This window comes from Eulemur rufifrons, chromosome 1 (assembly GCF_041146395.1).
Source record: "Eulemur rufifrons isolate Redbay chromosome 1, OSU_ERuf_1, whole genome shotgun sequence".
In the NCBI taxonomy this organism is placed as follows: domain Eukaryota; kingdom Metazoa; phylum Chordata; class Mammalia; order Primates; family Lemuridae; genus Eulemur; species Eulemur rufifrons.
The window spans coordinates 546,715-569,105 of NC_090983.1; the positions used below are offsets into that span (position 1 = coordinate 546,715).

The following is a 22,391-nucleotide window of genomic DNA, read 5'->3' on the forward strand; positions in this document are numbered from 1 at the left end:
CCGGCTGTGTGGATGCCCTTTGTCAGGTGATGTTTGCTAGTTTAAAAAAAACCATAAATGGGTAATTCTCCTTTATTCTTTTACTACGATGCATTTCAGTGACTGGTTTTCAAATGTTGAACCAGCCGTGCATTCTTGGGATAAACCCCACTTGATCATAATGAGTTACCTTTTTTTATATATTATTGGATTTACATATGACTAATATGTGTTGGAAGATTTTTGCATCATGTTATTTTTTCTAATTATTCTGGATTTAATTTCCTCTCCTTTTTTGTCTTAAAGTAGAAACTTACATCATTGATTTTTTTTTAACCCATTTTTCTTTCGTACTACATCATTTGCAGCTGTAAATTTCCCTCTCAGTCTTGTTTTAGCACAAATACTAACATAATATGCCGTGCTTTTATTATCTCCTAGCTCAAATTTTTTTCACTTCTCTAGTTATTCTTTTGTCTCTGAACAGGGTTATTTAGAGGTGTGTTACTTATTTTCCAAATATTTGAGAATTTCGTACATATTCTGTTGCTACTGATTTCTAATTCAATTTTGTTAGGTCCGGAAAACATATTCTCTGAGATTTTAGTCTGTTAAAAGTGTTGCAGACTTATTTTATGCGCTACTGTATGATCTAACTTGGTGAATATTTCATGCACACTTGAAACAAATGTATTTGATAGTACTCGGCAGTTGTGATAGTTATAAAAGTCCCGTCTGCAAGCCAGAGACCCTGGGGTGCTGGGGGCTGGCGTGGTTCAAGTCTGACGGCGTCGGCGCCAGGCTGCCGGTGGGTCCTGGGGTCGCCCGGGGAGCAGAGGAAAGCGTGTCGCAGCCGCAGCAGAAAGATGCACACCCCCTTCTCCCTGATGTTCTCCCCGGCCCATCAGGGGGGTGTCGCCCACACACGCTGAGGGCAGAGCTGCCCCCCGAGTCCGCCCGGACGCACACGCCAGTCTGCTTGGACACACCAAGAACTAACGCTTCGCCAGGTTTCCGGGTATTCCTGATCTAGTCAGGCTGACACCCAAGGTGACCGTCGCTCCCACCCCCACCCCTGGCTGCTTTCAAGCTCCTGCTGATGACCAGCCAAGGTTTTGCTGGATGTGGTGTGAATTTGTGGCTCGGGATCTTTTGTTAGTCCCAGAAAGTCAGCCGTGGTCACGCAGTGCTGCCTGCGGTCCATTCTCTTTCCTCTCGTCCTCCGGGCCTCCGACTGCTCGAGTTAGAGCTTTCACGGTTTCCAGTCTACCAGCCGTTTCTTCGTCTGTGTCGAATCTGCTGTTTATCTCTCACTGCTGGGGACTTGGTCTGTTGTGTTTTTCAGTTATAGAATTTCTATTGTATTCTTTTTGAAAAATTCTAGTTCTCTGCTGAAATTCTCCGTACTCTCTTCTGACGGCTCCGGTATTGGCACCCCTGCCAAGGTGGGGCGATCTGTTGCGCTTCCTGTTTTTTCTTTTGGTCTTATCTCCTAGTAAGCTAAGTAGTTTTTGGGTTTTTTTTTTTTTTTCCCCTTCTTTCCCCTTGGATTCTAGACATTACGTATGAAAAATCACGGAGATGATTTGAGGTTTTGTTTGATGTTACCTCCCAGGAAACAGCAGTTCTTGTGCTTCTGATGGTCAGTCCCGGAGGGGCAGATCGTTAGAGACAGGTTGGAAAGTGGACTTCCCGGTGTTTCTGGTCAACCCTCACTCCCAGGGCACCGCCCTCCGTGGGTCCCCCGAGAGAGCCTGGGTGTTTTCCAGGGTGTCTCCCCCTAGACAGGCACCGGATTCCAACTTCTGTGCCCCCAGCCCCACGGCTCTGAGAAAGCCCCGCCCAACATCCAGCCTCTTGGCCGCCGCCCCCTGCACCCCGCGACCTCTGGGCAGCCCAGGCCTCAGGGCCAACAGCTGCTGCAAACCGGGTCTCAGCTCTTCTCTCCCTTCTCTCTGGGACATCAGTCCTTGCCGCCCTGGTGTCTCTCCGATACCGTTAAACAGACTTTTAAAGTCTGGATTTTCCCCTGCAAGGGGGTTGGTCAGTTACAGAGTCGTTGGCCAAGGCCAGAAGCAGAAGCCCCGTGTCACCCACGTTCCGGGTCCCCTCCCCCACACCCCTGGGACCCTGGAGATGGGGCGCCCGTTGGAGAGTCGCTCCCGACAGTGGTCACGCTTGACACTCGCTGTCGGCAAACGTCCCAGGCACACAGGACTGTCTCATGCAAGACGTAGTTGCCACAGGCTTGTCATCTTGGAAGCAGCCACGGTGCTGTGCTCTGATGACCTGGACGTGCCGAAGGTGCCGTTGCTGAGATTTCCAAGCACACGTTTGACGTCGTTCCAGCTGCAGAGTGACAGGGGAGGGGACAGGGCGGAGGGCATCGGGAGCTCAGCCGTGGTCTGGTCAGGTGCGTCAGTGGTGGAGACCAGAACAGCAGACAGGCTCTGAGTAGACCGAGATGAGGCCAATTCGTGTGTTCACCTCTGGCCTTCTGGAAGCCGCGCAGGGGCTCGGGGCCAGGGCCAGACACCTTGATCCCGACACCCCCGCGTGGCCCTGGGCTGCGGTCCGTCATCTGCCGGCAGGGACACTGCCCGGCTCACAGGCCTGTGACGAGTGCTTGGCACGTGGCAGGCGCTCAGGCATCCGTTGAATCTTTTGAAGGTGAAACTAAGGTGTTTTGTTTTATTCTCCTGCTCAGATTACCCGAAAATTCAGGCTGAATTCTGAAGGCAAACTTGAACAGACAGTCTCCATGGCAACCACTACACAGCCAATGACTCCGCATCTTCACGTCACCTACAAGAAGGTGACCCCGTGACCTAGAGTAGAGCTTCTGGACCCCCAGGAAGGGCCGGCTCCTCGGCAGACGGTCCCGGCAGCAGAGGTGGGGCCGAGAGTGTCGTCCGACGTTCCTGTATTGCATAGAAAACCAAATAAAAGGCCTTTATTTTTATGGCTGAGGATTTTGGATATTATCACTTGTGTAAAGTGTACATTTTTTCCATGTGCTGCTGATTATTTGTTTTCCAAAGTCTTTTCCATAAGAAATTAAGAAGGAACGGCTCTGTCTTTATTTCTCTCTCTCTCCGTGCAGTTTTGAAAAGACCTGAAATATTTGTAAATCTTCGGAAGAGTAGTCACCAGTAAGGTGAAGGCAAAAGGTAGAGGATTCAGTTATTTTATGTCCTGTAAAGAGCTAAGCGTCCCAGGAGCCCACGACCCTGCAGATGAGGGACATCCCAAGAGGAGAGGTTGGTTGTAATGTAACATCGTCATGTGAGTTTCGTTTGGTAGCTCCGCGCAAACAGTCCTTTTGCTTTACGGGTTTTTCCCTATGAAAGTCTCCAAATGTACAGGACACCTTGTCCTGTCACCAGCGTCGGGACACAGCGGCATTCCCCACACCCGTTTCTTCTGTTCCTCTCCCACTTTTCCTGCTGGGGTGTCCGTAAGCAAATTCCAGACGTAATGTCATTTGCCCCTGAATGCTTTGGTCTGTGTCCAAAAACAAAACAGAGCCTTTTTCTTTTTCTTAACACATCACCGTATGGGAAGCTTCGCCAGGTACATAGACGTGGTTTGTCACACAGGTGTTGGGAAGCAGAGCGTTAAAGGAGGTCGTGCTCGAGCTGCTGGGGGTTGACACCTGCCGCAGCCGGTGCCTCCAGGGCTTGGTGACAGAAGGGATCACCAGGGAGGGGTTGCCGGGACCTCAGAGCTCAGGGGAGAGCCGAGGCTGGAGCTTGGCCCTTGTGGGGGGGCACGGTCCGCGCAGAAGGGCCTGGGCTGGCACCCCAGGGGCCAAGGGCACGTGGAGGCTGGCGCTGGGCCTGCCCAGGCCCCCAGAGGCTGAGGTCTGAGCCGGCTCTGCTCCGATGATGCTGGGAGCACCCGTCCCCTCCCTGCTGCTGCCCGCAGGCCTGTCGGGGCGTCTGGGGGCGGCGCCGGGGCAGAGCACAGGAGGCGGGGCTGGGAGCCGACAGACCAGCAGTGGCTGCCATGGCCACGGCACCGTGTGACAAACCTGGGAAGAACTCGTGACGTCCTCTGACACCAGCCCTTCTCCACATTTTCTTCGCACAGCCGGTTCACCGGAGCTTTGCTCTGAGCTTGGCTGTGATGTGTAGGATCCTTCCGATCCCCAAGGTCCCCCTTTGCCTCTCCTGTGCCCTTGACTTGCTGGTGAAGCTGGGCACTTGGCCGAGAGGTGTCCGCAGCCTGGATTCAACGGCCACTCCTTGTCCTGTGTGCCGTGGTCCTGTCCCCTCTCTCCCCGGGGTCTGGAGGTTGATGGGAAGCCCGGGTTGGAAACACTCCCTGAGACGTGCTCAGTTCTTCCTGCTGCAGCCGCCAGAGCCTCGTGCCCGGTGGTCTCGCTTTGTTGGTGCTGAATTAATGGGCCTGGATGGCGGAGCCCGGCCCCTTCGCCGCCAGTGTCCTGCCAGCCTTCACCCGGGGGTCTCGCACGAGGTGACCCTTCCCTGGCCTGAGCCAGCACCTCCCAGGGCTGCAGAACGCTGGTCTGTTAACCCTCCGGTTACTGCTGTGTTCAGTGGCCGCAGCTCACTCAGAACTTCCATTGTCTGTTAGGCGGTTTGGTTGCCCTGATGCACATTCCTACCAGAAAGCCCGAGGAAACGCTGAATTCTTCCCTTTAATCATCAATTTTTAGGGTAAGAATGTCCTGGCACCCCCTCCCCCCCGTGACATCCAAAGGATTGAGAGTTCCTCACACCACCCTCTTCCTCCTGCTCCCGTACGGAACTTAACGGTTTCATGTATACAGCTGTCCCTCGTCCCTCCGTATCTATGGGGCGTTGGTTGCAGGACCCCCCTCGGATACCAAAATCCACAGGTGCTCAAGTGCCTGATGTAAGGTGGTGTAGTGATTGCCTAGAACCCACACTTCCCCCCGCGTACTTCCTGTAGAAATGGGGTCTTGCTGTGCTGCCCAGGCTGGACTCAAACTCCCGGGCTGACGCCATCCTGCCGCCTCAGCCTCCTGAGTGGCTGGAACTGCAGGCCTCCCCAGATACTTCACACCATCTCTAGACCGTTTAGAATGCCTAATACCACACAATGCTGTGTCAATAGTTGGTACACTGTGTTTCTGTATTTGTATTTTTTACTGTTGTGTTATTATTTTTCAACTACGTTCAATTCATGGTGGGTTGAATCCGCAGATGCAGAACCTGTGGGTCCAGGGTGGCTGTGTTCCATGTGATGTGACTAAGCGCTGGCTTTTCCTTGGCGGACAGGAGGTGCTCAGGGAACCCCGCAGTTGGCCAGGGCAGCCCTTCCGTCCAGGAGCCTGGGCCGGGCCCCTGGCTCTGGGCCACGACCACCAACACCCCTGCCCTGGGCCGGAGTCCCCACTTCTCCAGAGCCTGCCTGTCTTTAGCGGGGGGCGGGAACCGGAGACCACAGAGCAGGCACTGACGCGCTCATCACGGCGGGGCTGCTCTGCTTCCAGGCCTTTCCATGGACAAAAGCCAGAAAATTGTTTGTCAATTTTTTTTTATTTTCACTGAAACGTGTGAGGTTGGTTGTATTGCAGACGTCATGATTCTTCACCCCTAACTACTTTAGCATGGGATGTACACATTTTTTTAGGAAAAAAAATGAGTTCATACTAATGTTTTCAGTTCAAATTTTAAGATTATGAGTTTTTTAATGTATATTTTCTTATTTTTAAGCTGAAAAATCGTGGTTCACTACCACATTAACATCATTTGCTTTATTACAAGATAAAAGAATAGTTATAACAATAGTCATTAACAATGGCTACTGATTGAAGTTTGATTTTTTTTTTTTAGCTATTATTTTTAAACTTTTTCCATTGAAGATACAAAGTTATATATGTGATATGGTTTGGATGTTTGTCCCCTCCAGATCTGATGTTGAAATGTGATCCCCAGTGTAGGTCGTGGGGGTGGGTCCCTCAGGAATGGCTTGGTGACCTCCCGAGACAATGAGTTCAGGCCAGCTGGTTGCTGAAGGGAGCCGTCCCTCTCCCCAAGGAGCTGGGCATTCGCAGCCGCGGCGCCCCGTGAGGCCCAGGGCAGTGGAGTCTGGTGTCAGATTGGACGGGGGCCAATCTGGTAGGCAGAAATGGAGTCTTGGGGTAGTTTCGGTTTACATCTCTCTTATGTTTATCATTTTCTTCCTGATTTTTGGAACTCATAAGCTCTTTTGAATTAGGAATATTAATCTTAATATCCCTCGTTTTAAGTTACAATTTTTTATTAGAGTAGAATACACATAAAGTTCAACATTTCTACCATCTTAAAGTTTATAATTTAGTGGCATTTATTTACTTATCTATTTATTTTTAGAGATGGGGTCTTACTCTGTTGCCCAGGCTGGAGTGCAGTGGTGCAATCACAGCTCACTGTAACCTCGAACTCCTGGGCTCAAGCCATCCTCCTGCCTCAGCCTCCCGAGTAGCTGGGACTACAGGCGAGAGACATCACACCTGGCTAATTTTAAAAAAATTTTTCAGAGATGGGTCTCACCATGTTGCCCAGGCTGGTCTGGAACTCCTGAGCTCAAGCGCTCCCACCTCAGCCTCCCAAAGTGCTGGGGTTACAGGCGTGAGCCACCATGCTGGGCTGCATTGAGGACATTTATAATGTACAACACCCCCTCTCTCTACTTCCAATGCCCCAGAAAGGAATCCCGGACCCAGTAACCCCGTTTCCCTGCCCCCAACCCTGGCCCCCCATTCCTCTGCTTTGTGTCTCAAATTACCAACATTTCTGAAAACATTCAATGTTACAAACATTCTTTCCCAGTATGTATTTTGTCTCTTACTGTTAATGGGTTTTAGATCATATTTAGGCAGATTTTGCCCATTCCCTAGTTGCAAAGGGATTCACTGATTTTTTTCTAGCATTTGTTTCTGTTATGTTTAGCCTTTGATCCGCCTGGGATCTGCCTCAGTGTGTGGTGTCAAGCACAGACCCCCTCCGGCCTTTTCCGAGTGGTGAGCAGTGGTCTCAACGTTCGCTCACCAGCCTCCTCTTCCTCGCTGCTGTGGGGCCCTTGGCACAGCCGGCCTCCAGGCGTGGAGGCTGTGTCTGGACCCGCGTCCTGGGCCAGCTTGTCGGCCTTCGTCCTGGCGCCGCCCGGGGCGGCTCGGGGGTAGCAGGACTGGTTTCTCCCCGTCTCTGGTTTTCTGGGTTTTCCTGGCGATGTTTTGCGTTCCCGAGTGCAACACTCTCTGTCTCTCTCTCCCCTGCTCTCTTTTATGTGAACTTTATAATTAGCTTATTTAGATGGAGGGGAAAAAGCATCCTGGTATTTTTATAAGGATTACATTAAATTTATAAATTTGCTATGGGAAGTTGTTTATGAAATGGTTGTCTTACCCAGAACGTGGTATTCTGTTTGTCTCAGTCTGTTCTGTGGCTGTAACTGAGTACCGCAGACTAGGTAATTGACAGAGAGAGTTGCTCCTTGCGGTGCCGAGGCTGGGACGGCGCGGAGGCTGGGACGGTGCCGAGGCTGGGACGGTGCCGAGGCTGGGACGGCGCGGAGGCTGGGACGGCGCTGAGGCTGGGACGGCAGGCGCAGGGCTGTCTCCGGCCGGGGCCTTCTTGCTGGCGGGGTCTCCAGTGCAGGGGTCTCGCGGCGGGGGGCCCAGGAGACCCACCTGGCTGGGAACCAACCCCCTCCCTTCCACCAAATCCACTCAGGGCGGAGCCCCCATGACCAGTCACCTCCTGAGGGTCCCACCTCCACACCACTGTATTGGGGACCAAGTTTCCAACACAGGAGCTTTCGGGGGACACATCGGTGTCTTTAAGGTATATTTAAGTTTTCCTCATACGAAGTTACATTTCTTTAGGGATTTTGTCTCTTTGATGTTGTTGGAAATGGGTCATTTCTTCCGTTCTGTCTTCCAACCGGATGCACAAAGACCACTGATCCCCGCGTCCCTTTAAGTCCGGCTGCTTTTCCGAGTTCCCTTGGCGTTTGCAGCTTGCTCGCCTGTGCTGGCCCCGTGCCAAAGGTTTGATGGCAGCAGCCCGTCCAGGTGAGGCGGCCTCCGCTCCCCCTCCCACCATCCCGCCGGCTCCCTTCCCTCCCATCTGGGGCTGCCCGCTTGGTGGTCCCATCTGGAGCCGGATTTCCCCTGGGACCCCCCCTGTGTTTTCCCGGCTGGGGGCCTTGGCAGGAGAAAGCAGCGGCCTGCAGGTGGGCAATGAAGGAGGCAGGAAGGGGCGCCTCAGGGTGCACAGGGGCCACGGGTACCTTGTGCCCAGAAACCTTGTCCGCTGGGGCTCTGGCTTCATCAGGAGGCTGGACAGGCGGGCAGGGCTAGGAGACCTCAGCTCAACCCTGTGTTGTACGGAAGGGGAAACTGAGACTGAGAGGCCGGGTGCCCCCTCCAGCACCGAGTGCCCTGTGGCCCGAGCTGGAGGCGGACAGGCTTTGGGAGGAGGGTGCCCCTGCATCAGAAAGCAGGAAGCTGGGGCCTGCCCGGAACCCCCGGCCCCGTGGCAAGGCTGGCCCAGAGAGAGACGGACACCTGGGGGCAGAGGGAGAGGGTGCAGATGGCTGCACGGACGGGGCCGTGGAGAGCTGGGCTGCGCGGCCACCGGGCAGGGGGGTGTGCGTGTGCACCCCTGGGGTGTCTGTGCACGCGGAGCTCCCTGGCACGGCACGTGGCGGTGGAAGACGCCTCCCTCAGGGGTTTGGGCCAGCCCCCCCAGAGATTTCAGAAACACCCACACTTCACGTCTCACGGCACCGGCTTTGGCCGCCAATGTCTGGAGGAAGGCTGTGCAAATCCTCGTCCTGCCAGCCCTGCTGTCCTGCCAGCCCTGCTGTCCTGCCAGCCCTGCCCTCGGGGCCCCACCCAAGGGCAGATGTACGAGCCGAGGGCAGTGGCCGCGGGAGGGGCTGGAGCTCGTTTCCTGCATCACCTGTGAGCAAACGCGCTCAGCGGACCTGTATTCCTGCGCGGGCCCGGCCTCCACCAGCCACCTCCTTGCCGAGGGTGCAGGGAGGCTTGGGGTGCTGGCATTAGGGTTAGATCCTGAGAGATGACCAGGGTAGCCTGGGGAGAGGAAGAGGTGGGAAGACGCTGTAGGGGGAGGAGGGTGGGGAGCAGGGACAAGTCCACTCTAGCATCCCAACCTCCCTGAGCCTTTGAATCCCTTCCTGCACACGAAGCCAAGGGAGACCAGGCATGTCCACTCACTCTTGGGGTCACGCTGTGGCCTGTTTCAGCCACCCGGCGAGAGCCCTTTCTGGCCCCACCAGCTGCACTGTAAATGCAGAAACTCTCGGTGAGTCCACACCAGTAAATGCTGCCTGATGAAATTTTATGTTCCTTCTACTGTTCTCCGACGTTTCTGGATTAATGCACAAATTAGAAAACCAGAGTCCTCTCGGGGTGAAGCACATCTGCTCAGGGGTCACAGTCTGCACCTCTCTTTTCGGCCTGAGGAATGTGAGTCTAGAAGCAGAGGGGTGGGGTCCTGCCACGACCTCGGGCGTGGAAAGGCTGGGCTACGTCCCACTGGTGAGGACAGATCAGAATTCAGGGGCTCGATGTCCCCAGCTTCATCAGGGTCTTCGCACACCCCCACCCGACTGCCAGGACCCCCCGCCCCCAGCCAGCGCCCTCCATGAACTGGGAGTTCAACTCGCGCTGTGCTCCAGCCACTCAGAGGACAGATTCCGGGTCTGATTTCTGCAGTCGCAGCCCTGCCGCCGAAGGAGCCGTGTCTCGGGCAGACGCCGCAGCTGTGCAGTTGTCCGTGTGGCGGGCGCTGGAGCTGGACTCCGAATCCCGAGCTCACCTTCCCCACGTCACAGCCGGGCGCTGCGCTGCGCCCTTTGTTTGGCTGAAGAGCCGAGTCACCCGCAGCCTGGCTGCTCTGAGCGTGGGACGAGGAGCCCAGTGGCGCTGCTGTCCTCTGCCGCGTCACACCGGGGACGCGTCACACCAGGGACGCGTCACACCGGGGACGCGTCACACCGGGGACGCCGCCGTGCCCCTTCTGCTGCTGGAGCCGGGCGGCGGTGCCTGTAACCCCAGCCCGACCGGAGACCCGCCCACCCGCCACCCGGTGACTTTCAAGCAAACCCTCCGCACCTTTTCCACTTTACAGCTAGAGACTGTTTAACACCGTGAGAGACACTGTCTACAATGAAAATGACCGAGTTTATTGCCAGCCTCTGCCCTCCAGTGGAACCTGACTATGGGGACAGCTTCCCCAGGGCCTCCGCCGTCCTGGCACGCGGCCGCCCCGGCACTCGACCCAGCAGGGCGGGCTGCTGGGCCAGGCTGAGCCACGGGGCCACCGAGGACGGGCCGCGCCCATCTGGCCACACTGGCGGGCGGGGGCGGGGAGGGTGTCGTAGGTGTGCCTGGACTGGGGGCCACAGGCACCAAGGGGGGCTGCAGGTGGCTCGGAGCCTCCAGTGCCCCCTGAGGGGAGGGGCTTCCTCGGTGGGTCCTGGGGGGACGCTCACAGGTCCCTGTGTGGTCGCGTGAGGATGGGCACAGGCCACGGCGGTCACCGCCACCCTCCACCCAAGGCGTGCAGACTTGTCCTCATCCGCAAGGTTCCGCGTTCATTGGTCAGGTGCGTCAGCCGGAGCCCCAGCCCCGGTCCCCGCCTTACAAGGCCCTGCCACAGGCAGGGGACACACTGTCCCTCCGGAGACAGATCACGCAGCCAGCACCTGAGCCTTCTGCTCCGTTTACGGGGTCAGGAAGTCCCCGCGCTTTTCCAGCCTTGGCCAGACCAGAGTCACCTTCAGACTGGACGTGCAGGGCCCGTGAAGACGCCCGTCCTGAGACGGCCCCGCTCCTGGGAGGGGACCCAGGGCACCAGGTGAGCGTGTGCTCCTTGGCCTGGGAGCCGACCCTGACTCTCTTGTCCCGGAAGAAAGGGAAGACACGGGGACCCAGGAGACGGTGTGAGGGAGGGGCCGCAGGCTGGCTCCGGGGAGCCCGTCCCCAGTCACCCGCTCAGAGGGCCCTGGTCTGCGGGGACGGGGCTCAGGGCGGGGCTCCCCGGGCCGGCTGGCTCCCGGCTCGGGGGAGGAGGGAGGTGTTTTCAGGGTGCTGAGGGCCCCCGCGTTGGGCCCGGCAGGCCAGGCGGCGGCCGCTGCGCGGTGGCGGCTCATCTCTCCGGCAACAGCATGAAGAGGGCGGCCCTCAGGAAGCGGCAGGCGCGGCAGAGTGTGGCCACCAGCCAGTGGGAGCGGAGGCCGGGCTCCGTGCTGACCACGCACTTGAGGACGTCAGTCTGGAAGGAGACGGCGGTTGAGCAGGCGCAGCCAGGCCACCGGCCCGCCCCTGGCAGCCGACACCAGCCAGACAGCGCGAGGACACACGCGGCGGTTTAGGGGGCCCGGTCTGTGCCCCGTGCAGGACCCCACAAACACCCGGGCCAGGGTGCGGTGCCCCTCGGGCTCCTGCCTGCTGCCCCGCAGGGGCCCCGCGCCCCCGGCTGCCAGGGGAGGACGAGCAGGCTTAGGGGCTCCCGGGGACAAGGGCAGGAACTGAGTTTTCCAGGAGCCTGAGGAGCCCTGGGTAGCTGAAGTCCCTTTGGGAGAACAAATGAACATCTACTCCTGACTCCTCTTTCTGTTCCTGCTGAGTGCGGTCGTTCCCGCTGGCCTGGACTGCGACCACGCGCCCATCGCCGCGGCTGCCCAGGTGTCTGGCCGTGCCAGGCTCCACGGGGAGAAGGGCAGGGACCGGCCTTGGTCCCTGCGCGGAGGGATGCCGGTAGCCATGTGCTGGGACCACCTTGCCCCACCCCCAGTCCAGCCGCCAGGTGAGACTGCGGCCCGGCGACTGTTTGACCTGAACCTCACGAGGCCCAGCAGAGGGGACTGGGCTTTGTCACCCGCCCCGGCCACTCCGGTTCACACACCCTTGCCCACCCCCTTTACAGGGGAGGCCCCTAGGGTCCCTGTGGGGGGAGCCAGCCCTCCAGGCCCCAGGCCCAGCAGCACCAGTGGCTTGGCCAGGCGGGGTGGGTAGTCGGGCGCGTGCAGACAGGGAAGGGTTTCACTCTGACACCCCCGCCGGGGCCCCGCAGCCCTTGCCCCTGCCCCTGCCCTGCACTCAGGTGCTCACCCCCCACCTGGAGCCCCTGCACCCCGAACCCCAGGTCTCCCACCCCCACCCCACACGCAGGTGCTCACCCCCCACCTGGAGCCCCTGCACCCCGAACCCCAGTTCTCCCACCCCCACCCCACACGCAGGTGCTCACCCCCCACCTGGAGCCCCTGCACCCCGAACCCCAGGTCTCCCACCCCCACCCCACACAGGTGCTCACCCCCCACCTGGAGCCCCTGCACCCCGAACCCCAGTTCTCCCACCCCCACCCCACACGCAGGTGCTCACCCCCCACCTGGAGCCCCTGCACCCCGAACCCCAGTTCTCCCACCCCCACCCCACACGCAGGTGCTCACCCCCCACCTGGAGCCCCTGCACCCCGAACCCCAGGTCTCCCACCCCCACCCCACACAGGTGCTCACCCCCCACCTGGAGCCCCTGCACCCCGAACCCCAGTTCTCCCACCCCCACCCCACACGCAGGTGCTCACCCCCCACCTGGAGCCCCTGCACCCCGAACCCCAGTTCTCCCACCCCCACCCCACGCAGGTGCTCACCCCCCACCTGGAGCCCCTGCACCCCGAACCCCAGTTCTCCCACCCCCACCCCACGCAGGTGCTCACCCCCCACCTGGAGCCCCTGCACCCCGAACCCCAGGTCTCCCACCCCCACCCCACACGCAGGTGCTCACCCCCACCTGGAGCCCCTGCACCCCGAACCCCAGTTCTCCCACCCCCACCCCACACAGGTGCTCACCCCCCACCTGGAGCCCCTGCACCCCGAACCCCAGGTCTCCCACCCCCACCCCACGCAGGTGCTCACCCCCTACCTGGAGCCCCTGCACCCCGAACCCCAGGTCTCCCACCCCCACCCCACACGCAGGTGCTCACCCCCACCTGGAGCCCCTGCACCCCGAACCCCAGTTCTCCCACCCCCACCCCACACAGGTGCTCACCCCCACCTGGAGCCCCTGCACCCCGAACCCCAGGTCTCCCACCCCCACCCCACACAGGTGCTCACCCCCCACCTGGAGCCCCTGCACCCCGAACCCCAGTTCTCCCACCCCCACCCCACGCAGGTGCTCACCCCCCACCTGGAGCCCCTGCACCCCGAACCCCAGTTCTCCCACCCCCACCCCACGCAGGTGCTCACCCCCCACCTGGAGCCCCTGCACCCCGAACCCCAGTTCTCCCACTCCCACCCCACGCAGGTGCTCACCCCCCACCTGGAGCCCCTGCACCCCGAACCCCAGTTCTCCCACCCCCACCCCACGCAGGTGCTCACCCCCCACCTGGAGCCCCTGCACCCCGAACCCCAGTTCTCCCACTCCCACCCCACGCAGGTGCTCACCCCCCACCTGGAGCCCCTGCACCCCGAACCCCAGTTCTCCCACCCCCACCCCACGCAGGTGCTCACCCATCCTCCGCGCCTTCGCAGCCAGGTCGCCAGGGTCTTGCGCACAAACTCTCCCAGGCAGTCGACGAGGGCGTGGACCATGGCCGGCTGGGCCTGCCGCACGCAGTCCACGGCCAGCCCCGCGGCCACCGCGTACAGGGACACCACCTTGCCCCACGTGATGCCTGCAGGGAGGGGGCCGGTCAGGGCCGGGGGCTCGGGAAGGGGCTGAGCCTCGCGAGGTGCCTTCCTGCCGGCCACGCGGCTGATGGCCGGGGCGCCAGCCGTGAGCCGGGCCGCGTCTCCTGCCCAGTCCTGCCCACCCGGCCGCACTGCCGCCTGCCTGCACCGGCCCAGGCTGCCCCCACACAGCCCACCCTCTGTGCCGGGGGCCACAGGGACTGCAAAAGGGGACGCTGAGGGGTGGGGGCTGCCGACGCCTTGGAGCTGGCAGAGCGCACACCGCGCGGCCCGTGTTCCGACAGCCGCCCACGTTCCAAAGACGCCGCGGCGCCTGGGAGGAAAGGCCTTCCGGACGCCGACCTGCAGAACCGAGGGGAGGCCGCCGAGAGGGAACAGGGACGGCGAGTGGAGCACAAGTGAGCGGACACGCCGTCTCCTTGACCTGCGGGGCTTTTGAGGTCAATGGGAAAGAGAGGAAGCTTTCGAGAGAAACACGAGCACAGAACACGAACTGAGTCACAGAAGAAAAACAGTAACACAGACATACGGAAAAATGTTCACCCTCACCAGTCACCAGAGAAAGACGAAGTAGAACAACATGCAGATTGTGACCTGTCACGTTAAAACCTTCCAAGTGGCAACGTCAGGCTCCAGGCAACTGCGCCCCTGAGCCGCGAGGGCTGGGCGAGGGCAGGGGCTGGGCGAGGGCAGGGGCTGGGCGAGGGCAGGGGCTGGGCGAGGGCGGGGGCTGGGCGAGGGCAGGGGCTGGGCGAGGGCAGGGGCTGGGCGAGGGCGGGGGCAGCCCAGCGCCCACAGGACGTCGCCCGAGGGGCCCACGCAGAAACCAGGCGCTGCCCGCGGCCCCTCCGCACACGGCAGCCAGAGCGACTGTCCACAGAAACACGTCGGCCCACACGTGCTTGTTCACAGACACGCACAGCAGCGGTCTTGGCGATCCCTGAACGCCCATCAGCAGATGAGTGGATGAGCCACAGGCCAGCACTCGGGGGCCAAGGCGGGAGGGAGACCAGCCTGGGCGTGGTGACGCCTGGGGTCCCAGCTGCTCGGGAGGCTGAGGCAGGAGGCTCGTTTGAGCCCAGGGGTTGGAGGCTGCAGTGAGCCGATCACACTGCTGAGCCCCAGCCTGAGCCACAGAGCAAGACGGAGCCTCCAGAAAAAAAGTTTAATTGTACGTTACATGAATTTCACCTCAAGGAAAAGAAATGCAAAAACCTTGCGCTCAGACCAGGCCACTCCCCTGCCTCAAGCTCCGCCTCTGCTGCTACCTGCCCCCCATCTCCAAAGTAACCCACGTCTGAGATCCCAGCTGCGAGGCCCGGACGGTGCCCTTGTCGCTGCGGGAACACGCACACCTGGCCCGGCCCTGGTCCTCACCTGCTGCACCCCAGGGCTGTCCCAGCCCCTCCTCCAAGGCCACCCAGACCAGCCGGGCGCCAGGGTTCAGCGGCGTGACTGACGCCAGGTGCCACGGAGGAGCAGGCTGTCCTGCCCCCGCCGTGCCCTGCCAGGCAGGCCTGGCGCCCAGCGGGTGGGGCTGCAGGGTTAGCGTGGCCGGGGCTGGGCGGTCAGGGAAGCTGCCAACGTGTCACTGCAGAGGGGCGTCCCGTGGAGCGAGGACAGCGTGTTCTGAGTGAGCAGCCGCCTGTCAGCTCGGGAGCCAGCGAAGGCGGAGGCAGGAGGGCGGGCGTCCGGGGGGCTGCAGGGGGTCCCGCGGCAGCCTCGGCGTCCCGTTTTCTTTGAGCTCTTCTGCTCTTCTTTGTTGCGACACGGTCTCATGACTGTCATCTTTTAAGCGGGACATCGCTCTTAGCCTGTTTTCAACGTTGTGCAGCCAGCACCATCTAATTCCAGAACGTTTCCATCGCCCCAAAGCAGCCCCACCCCGTTCCCAGTCTCTCCCCACCCCTCCCTGGCGACCACTGAGCGAGGCTGCGGCCACAGGGCCCCCCACTCGGGACGCCTCACGGAAACGGGGCCCTGGGCACGGCCACCAAGCGCGTTTGCGAGGTTCGTCCACACCGCGGCCTGTGTCAGCGCCTCACTGCTCTGCACGGCTGAGAGGCACCCACGGCGTGGCCAAGGCCACCGCGAGCGGTGCGTGATGAGCACCGTGCACGCCTGTGTGCGGGTTCCCGTCCCTCTGGGGAACACGCCGGGAGGGTCCGTGGACCACGCGAGGAGCTGCCAGGCCGTTTCCATCTCGCGCCAGCAGCGCCGAGGGGTCCGTCCCCGCCACGTCCTCGGTGACACTCGGGCTGGTTCCAGCCAGCGGCGGGAGCAGCGGTCTGACCTGAGCCTCCCAGGGACCGCCGGCGCCAAACGCCTCTTCACGCGCCTGTCGGTCACGCAGACGTCTCCACGGAGACACGTCTATGCAGCTCCTCTGCCCATCTTTTAACTGGGTTGTCCTGTTCCCGTGATGCGTCAGAGCCTTAACACAGTTCTTCAGGACTTTCTGATTTTTCTGTCGTAAAATATTTCGCTCTTGTAACACGAAGAAAGAAAACTATCTGGAGAGGAAAGTGAGTTTTTCCTCTGGTGGGAACGTTGAAGCCCAGAGTGAAAACGCAGCCAGAATCACCGGCTGCCTCCGCCGTCGCGGGGCCCGGCGTTCCTGCGGGGGCTGGAGGCTGGAGGCCACCGCGGGGCCCTGCCCACGTCCACAGCCACAGCCCGGCCAGGCCAGAGGCGGCAGAGCCCGGGCCATGCCAGTGTCCCCACGGTGGCAAGGCCTGGCCCGGCTGCGCCCCCCGGGCACTGGCGGGAGGAAGAGGGAGGTGAAGACCCAGAGTCGGCTGCGCGGGGCTGGCGGGCGCGGGAGGGGCCTCGGGCAGAGAGGGAGGAGGCAGGGCTGGGGCCGGCCCTGCAGGCAGAGGGGCCAGAGAGGTGAGGACGGGGTGGGTGGACGAAGGGTGACATGGGGACCGGTGGCCGGCGCTGGCCTGGGGGCACAGTGAGGGCAGTGAGGGCAGAGGGCCAGCCCCCCTCCCTCCCTCCGCAGGCGGCTCCAAGGTTCAGGAAGGTTAAGAAACCGGTTGCCCTGGGCCCAGGCCGCAGAGCACCCCACAGGCGGGGCCGCCCCGAGTGGCACCAGGGGCCGGTGGGGGCTGGGGGCTGCCGCAGGAGACACCGGCCGGTGGAGGAGCCTGAGGTGCTGGCTGGGGCAGGCTCTGCTCCAGTTTTCCAGCAAAAACTCAGCTCTCTACAAACGCGAGTGCTGCGTGTGCTGTGTGCCCCGGGCGGCCCCCAGGGACCCCGCCTCAGCCCGGCCCCTGCACTGGGCCAGGCCGGGCAGCGGGGGGTGTTGGCCCGTCCCCACCTCCCCTCCCCGCTGCTGCCCCCGCAGCAGGCCAGAGCCGCGTTCTCAGAAACGATCGTCCCTCTCGAAGCCAGCAGGCGGCTCGTAAACCCGCTGGCCCGACAGCCCGGAGACAGACACCGGCGGCCACCCACGCACCGGCGTCTGCCGAGGGAGGGCGGAGGGTGGTCGTCAGCCCGGGACGTTGGCTGCTCCTGGCTTCCTCCCTGGGCCCCACCCGCGGCCTCCTCCCCCAGGCGCCTGCCCAGGTCACCTTGGGCAGCTGGCACGCGGCCCACCAGCTCCTGCCACAGCGGGCCTGTCCCCGCCGCCCACCCCGCTCCCATAGCAACCCCAGCCCTGCCCCTGTGCTCCGGCCCCTCCGCCGGGCGGGGCCCAGTTGGCTGAACCAATTGTGCCTCGTTTCCCAGGCAAAGGCCGTGCCAGGACGCCCACCCCCCCCCCTTGCCCACCAGGCTGGCATGCGGGGCCCTCCAAAGCCCACCTTAACAACCGGGATTGGTTTACAACCTCCCAAAGGAACATGGGAGCAGTGACAGCCCCCAGGCTCTGGGGCCACTGTGAGGAGCACTGGACAGGGAGTCCTGCCACCGCACCAGTCAGGGCCCACCCCAACCCCTACGCCACGGCCGGCCGTCACCTGGTCCCCCTCGGGTGTGGTCTGGGCCAGCCCGTGCAGCAATGGATCAGCCCCAGGGACAGGACCAGACCCCGCCTGGACCCCCTTCCCAGGACCCGGGTGGGGAGCCGGCCCCCCAGGCCCCGCCCCACTACATCCTGGGCATCTGGCCTGCCCAGGGGTCAGAGGAGCCCCCCTGGGAGAGGACAGGGGACTTCGGCACAGGATCACCCCACAAGGCCGGGACCAGCAGGGCCGGGACCTCCTCTGAGCAGGACGCGGTGGCCCCTCACCCTCGGCCTCTTTTCGTCATCTCTGGGGCGGGCAGAGGTCACTGGGCCTCCTGAAGGCCCCTGGCCCCGAGGGGAGGGCGCATCTTCGCCCCACGGGGACCGTGGCTTCCCCACGGCACCCTCGGCCCTAAAGCCCGGCTTCTGCCATCAGGACCGTCCTACCAAGGAGGAAACTGAGGCCGGGGAGGGGAGGGGAGGGGAGGGGAGGGGAGGGCCAAGGCCACACAACGACAGACCCAGGCAGCTCACAGACGGGGGGGCCTCCACGCCTGCAGCGCGGGGTCTTCCAGAAAGCCCCAGGGGAACACGGCCCTCCCTGCTCCAAGCTCCCAGGCCTCCTGTCATCCCGGGGTCCCTGGCGCAGAGCAGCACCTAGCGCCGGACAGTACTTAGGAGCACTCTGCCTAGCACCCACACCTCGTGCTCAGACTCACCTCTGGCCCCTGGAATTCGGCAGAGTGACCTGTGACCTCTGAGGGTACATGGTAAGAGTCTGGCTGCGCCCACCTGGACTGTCTGGGACGCTGCCCCCGGGACCCAGCACCCCGGGGGAAGCCCGAGCCCCCTGCAAGGCCGTGTGCAGGAGCCGACAGCCAGCGCGGGCCGCCCGGGTCCCGGCAGCCCCAGCAATGCCAGACCACAGCCACTCGAGGCCGGTGCCAGCTGCCCAGCGCTCTGCGGCCCTCAGGTCCCCAAGCGGCTCCCACGGCGCCGAGTGTGAGTGTTGCGGGGTGGGCCATCACGCAGCGGGACACCCAGCAGCAAGGGGCGCCGTGAGCCTCCAGACTGGCGGGGCCATCCCTTGGGGCCCCCCGTGAGCCTCCAGACTGGCGGGGTCGTCCCTTGGGGCCCCCGTGAGCCTGCCCCGATCTATGGACCCCGAGCCCCTCCCTGAGGTCCCGGTGGCCGGGCCAGGCCTACCTGCAGAGAAGATGTGGCCTGCCACGGCCAGAAAGGCGTCGGTCACCACGGGCTCGGACTGCAGGGAGATGTGCAGCTGCCGCGCCACGTTGCGGTACACGCTGGGCCGGATCAGCTCCAGCTCGTCCCCTGCGGGGTCACACGAGCAGGTCAGGGGCAGCCACGCCTCAGCCCCTGACCCCTGCCGTGGACACGGCAGGCTCGGGGACCCCTCCCGACCTCACCTGACTCCCCAGCCTCAGCCTCAGCCCCTGGGGACAGGGAAACCAGGGAGGTGCCAGGGGCTCCCCCAGTGCTGCCCCTCTCACGCCCCCGCCCGGGGCCCAGCCGGCCCAGCCGGTGGGGCAGGAATCTGGGTGCAGCGTGGGCCGTGCCTGCCCGATGACTCACGGCAGACAGGCGGCAGGAGGGGCCGGCAGGCGCCAGAGCCCAGCCTGGGGCGGGGCTGGGTGGGGGACCCCACGCAGGCAGCCCCCAGGAGGCAACCTGGCTCGGGTCCCAGCACCACTCGGGGGGTGGCACAGGTGAACGGACTGGGACAGGCTGAGCCACTGTGCTGGGCCACCAGCACCGCCCACGCCCCAACCTGGGCTCCTGGTGCCAAGCGGTTGTTTGGATGTGGCCGCCCTGGGCAGGCCTCGGGCCGGGGAAGTGGCCCCCACAGGCCGCCTGCCTGGTGGCGCCTGCAGGGTGCGGGCACTGGGCAGACAGTGCCGGGAATTCCAGCCGGCCCTCAGAAGGGGTGTCCCCAGCCGGCCAGCTCTGCAGCCAACGCAAACAGGGAAGGGCTGCCGACTGGAGAGCCCAGCGATAAGGGCGCCCGTGTCACCGTGAGGCCAGCTGCTCTCCATCTAATTCATAAAGATCTGGCACCGGAGCAGGACCGAGAAGAGGCGGGGGTGGGGTGGGGGGCGTGGAAATTCCTGGGCCTGGCCTGCCTGTTCCCACACAAAGTCCTCAGGGGCCACTGCGGGACACAACCTGGGCTTCTTCCTGTTTGCGGCTGCCTGGGGGCGGGGGCGGGCCAGGGGCCAGGGGCCAGAGCCCGTGGGGGCTCACCCTGAGCAGCTGCGAGGGCAGAACACAGCAGACGGACATGAACAAGACGCCCCGGGGTCTGAGCTGCCTCCCTCCAGGGCCCCCTTGGCCATCTGGAACTTCCTCTGGCCGTCCCAGGGGTCTGGGGGGTCTCAAGAGGCCAAGGAATCATCTTATCTTCTCCAGAGGCCCCCTGGAGCGTGCCACTGGGGTCATCATGGAAGGGACGGCCAGGGGGCAGCTGGCCTCGCGGAGTACTCTCATCAGACCAGGCTCTCTGGAGACCTGGCCAATCCCCCGAACCCCGTGCACCCCCCATCTCCACACCTAGGCGCCTCTCCCTCCTTCCCTTCCCCGGACTCCCCACCTCCTGGAAGCTCCCTGCTGGCCCCAGAGACGCTGTCCCCACCCCGGCTCCTCCTTGGGAGCAGCACAAAACAGGGACAAGCACACACCGGCGTCAGCTGGAGAAGAGGGCCGTGTCCCCCCTTAGGGGATACTCCCACAGCCCCGACTCCCCCACACCCTGCCTGGAGAGCTCCCCACTCAGGGCATCATCTTTGCTGTCACCTCCCCTTCCCAGGCCCGGCCACGGGCTCCGTGTGCCCACTCTGGGCAACACTCATGGATGGACGGCCCCGCTGGCTGAGGCGGGGGCTGGCCAAAGTCTCCCTCTCTGGGGCCCAGACCCTGGAGAGAGGGGAGGCAGCCACTGGGCTGCGTGTGACCCCACAAACGAGCACCCCCAGAAGTCTTCACAGGACAGCCAACCCAGATCTGGCCGCCCACCCAGTGGTGGGCGCGACTCCCACAGGGGCCTGGGAGGAAAGTGGAGCAGGTGGCAGGATCCCAGCCTGTAGCTGCAAGGACCTACTTTCCAAAACAAACAGGGCACACGTGGTCTGACAAAGGATTTTTGCGCTCAGCTGAGTACAAGGGTCACTCTGGAAATTTAGCCACTAAATCATTCTTCCTGGAGCTTTCTATTGTTTATGGCAAGAATGTCTCAGATCTGGGCTGAGCAGGCAAGAGGGGTGGGGGTGGGGAGCCAGCACGTGGGGAAGCCCAGAGGTGAGACCAGGGCACCGACCGGGGCGGGCCTCCCGGGCAGATTCTGGCACCCAGGCGGCCCCTCCCCGCCTCCGGGGAGGCCGAGGTCCCGCAGAGGAGGGCGCTGGCCGGGCGTTCTGGCGGGGGCAGCTGCACCCCGAGGCGCGGCAGGACCCGTCACCAGCTCCGGAGGGCGGCCTGGGAACCACACTCACCCAAGCGCAGCAGCACAGCGCACACCTCCGCCAGGCGGCCTCCGGGGACGGGCGCGGCGCGCTCGGGCGCGCTCCAGGCGAGGCCGGCGCGCAGCAGCCGCGCGTGCACGAACTCCCTGCCCAGCGCCTTGGCCTGGGCCACCAGCTCCTTGTCGGTGGGCGAGCGGTCAAAGGCGTCCATGATCTCGGCGGCCAGGACCGAGGAGCGCCGCAGCACCTCCATGGCGGGGACGCGGGCGAGGGGCGCCGCACCTGCGGGCAGACACGCTCAGCCGCCCGCCCGGCCGGGCCAGCGCAGGGGGCGGCCCCGCGGGGAGCGGCGGGCGCGGGAACGGCGGGCGCGGGAACGGCCGGGCGCGGGGAGCCGCCGCCCCCACCGCGTGCGCCCGGACCGCGCGCCCGGCCGGGGCGCCCTGGGAGGCCGGGCTGGGCGTGGCCCTCGGGAAGGGCCGCAGCCAGCTGCGGGCAACCTCCCGCTTCGGGACCCCAAATCTTTAAAAACAGTGTCACATTCTTTTCGATTCCAATTAAACCACAAAGGTCCCCGCGGCTGCCCTGCCAGCGATCGGAGGCACCGCGGGGACGGCGATGTGGTCTAGGCTGGGGGCCGCCTCGGAGAGGAGGCGGCGAGGCGGGGGCACGGCCAGGCTTCTGCGACAGGCGACAGCCGGGACCCCCGCCCGGCCCCCGTCCGGCCCCCGCCCAGCGCGCTCCGAGCCGGGCCGCGGTTCCCGGGCTGGGGCCACCCACCTCCGCACCCGCGGCCCCAGACGTGTGTCCCCGGCCTCGCCGTCCCAGGGGGAGGCGTCCAGGGGACCGACGCCCGCCGGGCCCGCTCACCTCTCCCGCCGCATGTCGTGGGCGCGGGGCTGGGGGGGCTCCGGCCTCAGGATCCGCTCGCCGCCGCCCCCGCCGATCTCGACCCTCCCATGCAAGGCGACGAGGACGCGCGCCCCGCCCGGCGCCCGCCCCGTCCGCGCCCGCCCGGTGCGAGGTCCGCCCGGTGCGAGGTCCGCGGCTCCCGGCGCCCGGGGAGCGGCAGCGGCGACGGCGGCCGGGCAGCGCCGAGCGCACCGCGCCTCCCCGCCGGCGGGGGCGAGGCCTGGGCTTCGCCTTCTAAGGAGAGGCGACCCCGGGGGCGGAGCCGCGGCCCGAGCGTCCCGCCGCCTCCCGGCTTAAGGAGGACCGAGCGAGTTCCCGGGCTGCGCTCGGGGAGGCGCCGAACCGAACCCTGACCCTGACCCTGGCCTTGACCGCTG

At 63.3% G+C, this 22,391-nt stretch overlaps 2 protein-coding genes across 3 annotated transcripts in view; one reads left to right on the forward strand and one right to left on the reverse strand.

Moving 5' to 3' along the window:
* Nucleotides 1-2,963, forward strand: part of THAP4 (THAP domain containing 4) — a 42,977-nt gene extending 40,014 nt beyond the window's left edge. For both annotated transcript variants that reach the window (XM_069477251.1, XM_069478046.1), the window contains one exon: nt 2,687-2,963. In XM_069477251.1, coding sequence (XP_069333352.1) covers nt 2,687-2,806 — 120 coding nt within the window. In that variant the 3' untranslated portion in view covers nt 2,807-2,963. The remainder of the gene's footprint in view (nt 1-2,686) is intronic.
* Nucleotides 2,964-10,146: 7,183 nt separating this feature from the next.
* Nucleotides 10,147-22,087, reverse strand: BOK (BCL2 family apoptosis regulator BOK). Its single transcript, XM_069482921.1, has 5 exons — nt 21,973-22,087; nt 21,133-21,384; nt 18,830-18,958; nt 13,495-13,658; nt 10,147-11,258 (listed from the first exon to the last, which is right to left on the reverse strand). The coding sequence occupies exons 2-5, from the start codon at nt 21,353-21,355 to the stop codon at nt 11,133-11,135; spliced, it is 642 nt and encodes a 213-aa protein (XP_069339022.1). The 5' UTR covers nt 21,356-21,384; nt 21,973-22,087; the 3' UTR covers nt 10,147-11,132.
* Nucleotides 22,088-22,391: the final 304 nt, after the last annotated feature.